The sequence below is a fragment of the Phaenicophaeus curvirostris genome, chromosome 7, assembly GCF_032191515.1.
Source record: "Phaenicophaeus curvirostris isolate KB17595 chromosome 7, BPBGC_Pcur_1.0, whole genome shotgun sequence".
Lineage (NCBI taxonomy): Eukaryota > Metazoa > Chordata > Aves > Cuculiformes > Cuculidae > Phaenicophaeus > Phaenicophaeus curvirostris.
The window spans coordinates 23,713,107-23,719,705 of NC_091398.1; the positions used below are offsets into that span (position 1 = coordinate 23,713,107).

The 6,599-nt window shown below is 38.7% G+C and overlaps 1 protein-coding gene across 5 annotated transcripts in view; it reads left to right on the plus strand.

Moving 5' to 3' along the window:
* Positions 1-4,524, plus strand: part of KCNH7 (potassium voltage-gated channel subfamily H member 7) — a 233,314-nt gene extending 228,790 nt beyond the window's left edge. For all 5 annotated transcript variants that reach the window (XM_069861215.1, XM_069861217.1, XM_069861216.1 and 2 more), the window contains one exon: positions 2,463-4,524. In XM_069861215.1, the coding sequence (XP_069717316.1) occupies positions 2,463-2,717 (255 nt within the window). In that variant the 3' untranslated portion in view covers positions 2,718-4,524. The remainder of the gene's footprint in view (positions 1-2,462) is intronic.
* The last annotated feature ends 2,075 nt before the right edge of the window (positions 4,525-6,599 follow it).

Below are 6,599 nucleotides of genomic sequence, written 5' to 3' on the forward strand. Positions count from 1 at the left end.
AGATTCATACAATCGTCAGACTGATTTAACTAATTACCATGTTCATCACAAAAGTTGCAGATAGTGATAAGGTCCCCCCTCAGCCTCCTTTTTTCTAGGCTAAACAACTCCAGCTCCCTCAGCCGCTCCTCATAAGACTTGTTCTCCAGCCCCTTCAACAGCTTCATTGCTCTTCTCTGGATGTGCTCCTGGACATCAATGTCTTTCTTGTAGTAAGGGGCCCAAACCTGAACACAGTATTCGAGGTGCGACCTCACCAGTGCAGAGTACAGGGAGAGAATCACTTCCCTGTTCCTGCTGGCCACGCTATTTCTGGTACAAGCCAAGATGCTATTGGCCACCTTCTCCACCTGGGCACACTGCTGGTTCATGTTCAGCTGGCTGTCAACCAACACCCCCAGGTCCTTCTCTGCCAGGCAGCTTTCTAGTTACTTTTCCTCAAGCCTTTAGCACCGCATGGAGTTGTTGTGTCCCAAGTGCAGGACTCAGCACTTTGCCTTGTTAAACCTCATCCCATTGGCATCAGCCCAATGTTCCAGAATGTTCAGATGCCTCTGTAGAGCGTCCCTACCCTCAAGCAGACCAACACTTCCTCCAGCCTAGTATCATCTGCAAACTTATTAAGGGTGCATTCAATCCCTTTATTCAGGTCATTGATAAAGATACTGAATGGGACTGGACCCAGCACTGAGCCCTGGGGGACATCACTTATGACCAGCCTCCAACTGGATTTAACTCCATTTACCACAACTCCTTAGGCCCAGCCACCCAACCAGTTCTTTACCCAGCAGAGTCTATGCCTCTCCAGGCCAGTGGTCGCCAGTTTCTCAAGCAGAATGCTGTGAGAAATGCTGTCAAAGGCTTTACTTAAGTCCAAGTACACTACATCCACAGCCTTTCCCTCATCCATCGATCAGGTCACCTTGACATAGAAGGCAAGCAGGTTACTTTGGCAGGACCTGCCTTTCATAAGCCCATGCTGACTGGGCCTGATCAACCGGCTGTCTTGCATGTGCTGTTAGATAGCACTCGAGAGCAACTGTTCCATGACCTTTCCCTTGCACTGGGGCCAGATCAACAGGCCTGTAATTTCCTGGACCCTCCCTCCAGCCCTTCTTTTAAATGGGTATAACATCAGCCTCCAGTCAAGTGGAACTTCCCTAGTCAGCCAAGACTGCTGGTAGACGATGGAAAGGGTTTCGGCAAGCACCTACATCAGCTCCCTTAATACCCTTAGGTGGATCTCACATGGCCCCATTGACTTGTGAATATCTAATTTGCCTAGCAGGTCTCTAACCATTTTGTCATGGATTGTGGAAGCTTTGTTCTGTCCTTCCTCCCTGTCTTCTGGCTGAATACCCAGGGAACATCTTACCTTACTATTAAAGACTGAGGCAAAAAAGGCATCAAGTACCTCAGCCTTATCCATTATTGTCTCCTGTGCATCCAGTAAAGGATGGAGATTCTCCTTTGCCCTCCTTTTGTTGGTAATATATCTGCAGAAAAAAAATGTATTATCTTTCACAAAATTGGCCAATCTAAGTTCTAGCTGGGCTTTAGCCCTTCTGATTTTCTCTCCGCATGATCTCACTTCATCCTTGTAGACCATGATATCTGCCTTGTTAGGAGCTCTGCAGAGTTTTACCCATAGACACTCAACCCTATCACCACCATCATTAAGCTCAAGGTATCAAAATACTCTCTAACATAGAGGGCTACTCCACCACCTCTCCTTCTTTGCCTATCCCACCTGAAGAATTTGCAGCCAGTCATGTTGAATATGATCAGTAAACCCCATGTGGTTGGCTGCCTTAGATTCTTCATGCATATGCTGAAACATATACAGGCACAGTAAGTCAAACACATCCAGAAGGCATCAGTTTCCACGCATAAAGATTACCCAAGCAGCAAATGCACAGTGTAGTTTTCAGAAGTGTAAACCCGCTATGCAGATACATGCACAAAACATATACACATATCTCTGAACAGAAATCACCCACTGCAAACATCAGCATCCACACTGTACACCTCACACAAATTCTGAGTTTAAAAGTGAAGGAGCACTGAGAGCTTAGACTGGAATCCAAATGGATTCAATGTTCAGAATAATGCAATTCCAGAATTAAGTTCTGAAACAAAACTGCAAATTCAAGAACGTTGAAATCCATACTTAGATCAGGTCTTAAAAGTATTCAGATAGGGCTGTTCATATGTGTATCTTGATGTCACATGAGCAAGTCTAAGGAGAGGACATGATATCCAATATTCTGAAATTAATCAACAGAATTGCTTTCAATTACATTAAATCAATTGCAGTACCATGTAAAAATATTTCAGTACATTGCTTAATCCTCAAACATGGTTTTTCAGCAACCATCTGAATGTACTACTTTTGAGCAGAACAAGAGCCTGGAAATGGCCAATTTAATTATTACCATCTTGTTTCTTCTTTTCCTTTCCAGTGTCCTGAATTTCTAGACCTTGAAAAATCAAAACTTAAATCCAAAGAATCCCTCTCAAGTGGAGTGCATCTTAACACAGCCTCAGAAGACAATTTGGTTACTATTTTAGATAAAGAATGTGACCAGTCTGCAGAGTGTCCTCCACAACATTGTAAAACTTTTCTCCAGCCAATTAGGCATCCTTCCTTGCCAGAATCTTCACGAATCTTGAGTCTTCATAGGCATGTTTCTGATCCTGGTCTTCCTGGGAAATAATACTTTTATACTATTACTTCACATAAAATTGTAAGTGCTTTTAATGGCTGTTTTTCTTTTTTTTTTTTTTTTTGTATTTAAATCCTCTATACTTGACTCAGGGGCTACAAGGAATCTACCATTATATGCAAAAGTACTGTATATTTTCCTAAATCTGAAGCTTGTAAGGTAAAGTTGAGCAGTTCTGATGTAAATATCTATATACACACACATACTAACTGTATGTTCCAAATGTAAAACTGCCAGCATTCTCAAGGCACCTTATATTTGTATTTTTTTTAAATAACATGCATGTCCTGAAGTTACAGTTTACATTGCATGGAGATTACCATTTACTGCTGTCATGGAAATAGAATTTTATTCTGGATATATCTTCAGAGCAAATAGGAGACCAATAACAATAATTCACATAGAAAAGAAATCCTCCCTGACCAAGCTAAAATTCAAGCAAAATCTTCTAGCTCACTTTTCAAAATTGCTTTATCTTTCTCGTAGTGAGCTTTTTACAATAAATCACAGTGATTCTGAGCTTAGAGAAAGAATAAGATAATCAAGTCTCCTGGGTTTCAAACAATTAGAACAGAGAAACCAGCTTCCTTCCAAACCAGTTGAAGTAGGGCAGTATTTTTAAAGATAGAAAAACTCTGCCACTTGCTGGAAAGTATCACCATAGGCCACATCCACAAAACTGCATAAAATGAATCATTTTTTTCCAGTACTTTGAAAAAAACCCAAACACTTGCATCATAGAAGTTAGCTGTCATGAGCAGCAGGTACTCTTCATCTGTCACACAAACATAATCAAATGCAATAAATCTAATTTCTATATAATGCAGAAGACTGTGTTCCTTTTGTTCAATACAAATTGTTAACAATTTGTTTAATTAAAAAGTACTTTACACATTTTTTGTTTGTAATTATTAGGGCAGTTGTTTGCAGTTATCTGTCTTTACTGACTGGCCCCTCTACACCGATCCTAGATAGGGTATGTATGTCTGTGGACACACATGCACCACGCACATATTTCTGTATGTGTGCATGTGTGTATTTTATATATGTACATATGTGTGTAAGTATGTGTGTATATATTTATATACATGCATACACACAAGTGTGTGTATATACCTACACTTACATGTAGGAGTATAGATATAGAGATATATATATATATGTATATATGTAAAATCACTTTCAGGAACAATTGTAAACTTTCTTATTGCAAAATGAGTAAGCTTAGCTTGTGTCCAAAGCTGACTACATTAGAATAAAATTATTTAAGGTCCGTAGGCTTTAAATACAGTATATACTGTATGTGCATAATGCTTTGTGAATACCTAGATTTAATTTTATTAAAATATTATTCTGCTTCAAACGTTGTGTTTATTTTAGAAGGAACTGACCTTTTTATTACCGTTTTTAAATGTTTTAAAATGTTCACATGATTTTCTAATCTTAAAGCTTTAACGTGAAATTCCTCTACAAAGAGAACTGGTTTCAGAAAAGCATGTCACTCAGTTAGTGGGAAAGCAGTTAAATTTTACCTAAAATCAAATTAAACTCTCTGTTCTAAACCAGTGCTACAGAGTAATGCTATACTGGTCAACCCTCCTATTAATAGATACATATATGATATGTTTGGGTCAGAATGATACATAACATTTTTAGTCATATATAGCCAGTAGTTAAACTCAAGGAGGCTGAATACTCTGTTCTTTAAAATTAGTGTGCATGTTGAACCACTGAGCAAGGTTCTCCTTTACCTCTATCTATAAAGATACAAAAATTAACTGATTACCTTTGTAATTGAAAAGAGAAACCAGCCCTTCCCATACTAGATCAAATTTTCTTCTGCCTCATACTATTATTGATTGTTGAAAGGTCCAAATGCTACAACATGCTGACTGCTCTTAATTCTACCATGATGGCAGGAGGTCTGCACTGCTTAGTGCCTTGCAGGATCAGATCCTAGGTGACAGCATTATCGGGCCAGTCAGAATCTCTGCCTGTATTGAAACAGGAGTGAAATAGATTCTGCTTTTGTATTTAAAAAATAAAAAATAGCAAGCATCAACAACTTTTCTCTATCTCAATCTAGCACCTAATATTCACGTCTGTTACAAAGAACAAGCTCGCACATTTTCTAAAATATATTTGTGGTTATGCTACATTTAAAACAGTCTGATATAAATTAAAAATAAAATTAATCAAAAAAGTATAATGCATGAGCATTGCTTTCCAAAATGTCTTTTGTCCAATTTCATCATTTGGTATTTCACATTAATGCAAAGAGACTGAGCAAAACGGGTGGACGGTGAAGGAGTGTTTAGGAAGAGAAACAATGGCAACTATTTCATTTAGTCCAAGTGAAGAAAAAGCTCCATCCTTTACTTCCTTTCTTGGCTCAAAGAGGCTTCGTTCCTTCCTTTCTCTTTGCTTTTCTTTACCAAGAAGAAAAATTTCAAATGGGGTAAACTAAGGGAGACTTTGAAAAGTTATGGACATTCTAAGCCACCGAGACATCTACCACTGAATGAAGAAACAAACCATGAAAGATGACAACTTGGTTGGCAATATGCTAGCTTCCCTGACAAAAAACTATCTACCTTCTCAGTTACCTTCTTCTCTTGAGAGATAGAGTGCAGCACATAAAGATCCGCTGCTTCAAGTTTTTTTCCTTCTAGAGACAAACAAGTTTTTTTTGAAATGTGTTAATTTTCTAAACAGCAAAAATTGTCTCACTTATGTTGGGAGTTTGTACTCACCAGAGAGAGGAGATTGCTAGGACATTAACTTCAGCAGGAAAAAGTGAGTCCACCCACTAATTAGAGCTTCTGTGTGCCTTAACAACATCATAAGCTAATGGCAAAGCTATTGTAAGACAGTCTTCTTTGGAAAAATTCAGATTAACTTCATCTATGAACACTTCAAGCATGACTCACACTTTCTAGTTATTTAAGGTTTAAAAAAAAAAAGCCTGCATAGTTAAATTGACATCAAATGTTGATGCATGAAGCAGATAAATCTGTTCGGCGCAATGCAACCAGTTTGGTGGTTTGTTGTTTTGGGGTTTCTTTTAATTCAGACAGGCTTTTAGAACAGTGTAATTTTATTTTTTTAGCACTTTCAACCCACATGAAACCAAGCCATTAAAAAAGTTTTAGGAAAATGTAGGATATCCACAAAAGCTCAAGGATAAACCTCATAGCCAGAAATGAAAAGTAGATACCAAAATTTAGTATCTTTTAAGGTCCTAATCCCTCACAGAAGGTTAGTGAAGACATGAGACTAGCCTAATGGAAAACAACTCCAATTCAAACACTAGTCTGAATTTTGAAATTTCTAGCTGCTAGGTATTTCTAAGAATGAGAATGTGGTGGCCCAGCAGATGAGATATAGGAACTCATACAGCAGGTATTATACTGCAGCTGGAAGCAACCAACCACTTCTCTTCAGATCTGATTCTCAGAGTTAAATCTTCTCTTTCACCAAGACTGACATTTCTGAGGCTCAGCACCCATAACACTGAGCTCTTCTGAGAAGGAAGCCACACTTGTTACTGAGCCCTGTGAACATGTAGGCTATGCATCCACTGCACTGCATCTGAAGTAGAATAATCAACTTTTGTTTTGGGAAATTGCTGCCAAATTAATCTTGTGCTATCTTGGGTGAAGTCCAGATTAATTCTTTTCAGGTCAAAGAGACAGCTGACTTCCACTTCTTGACCAACAGAGGTTCCAGTTTCAGTACGAGTTAGCAGAGGTGTAACTATGGGCATCACAGTGGCTGACAAGGCAGGAAATACTAACCCAGTGCCTATATTCACTAACAGGAGCAATGACAAAGTGAATTTAAATGGACCTTGATAAACAAGTCAGTCTGCTG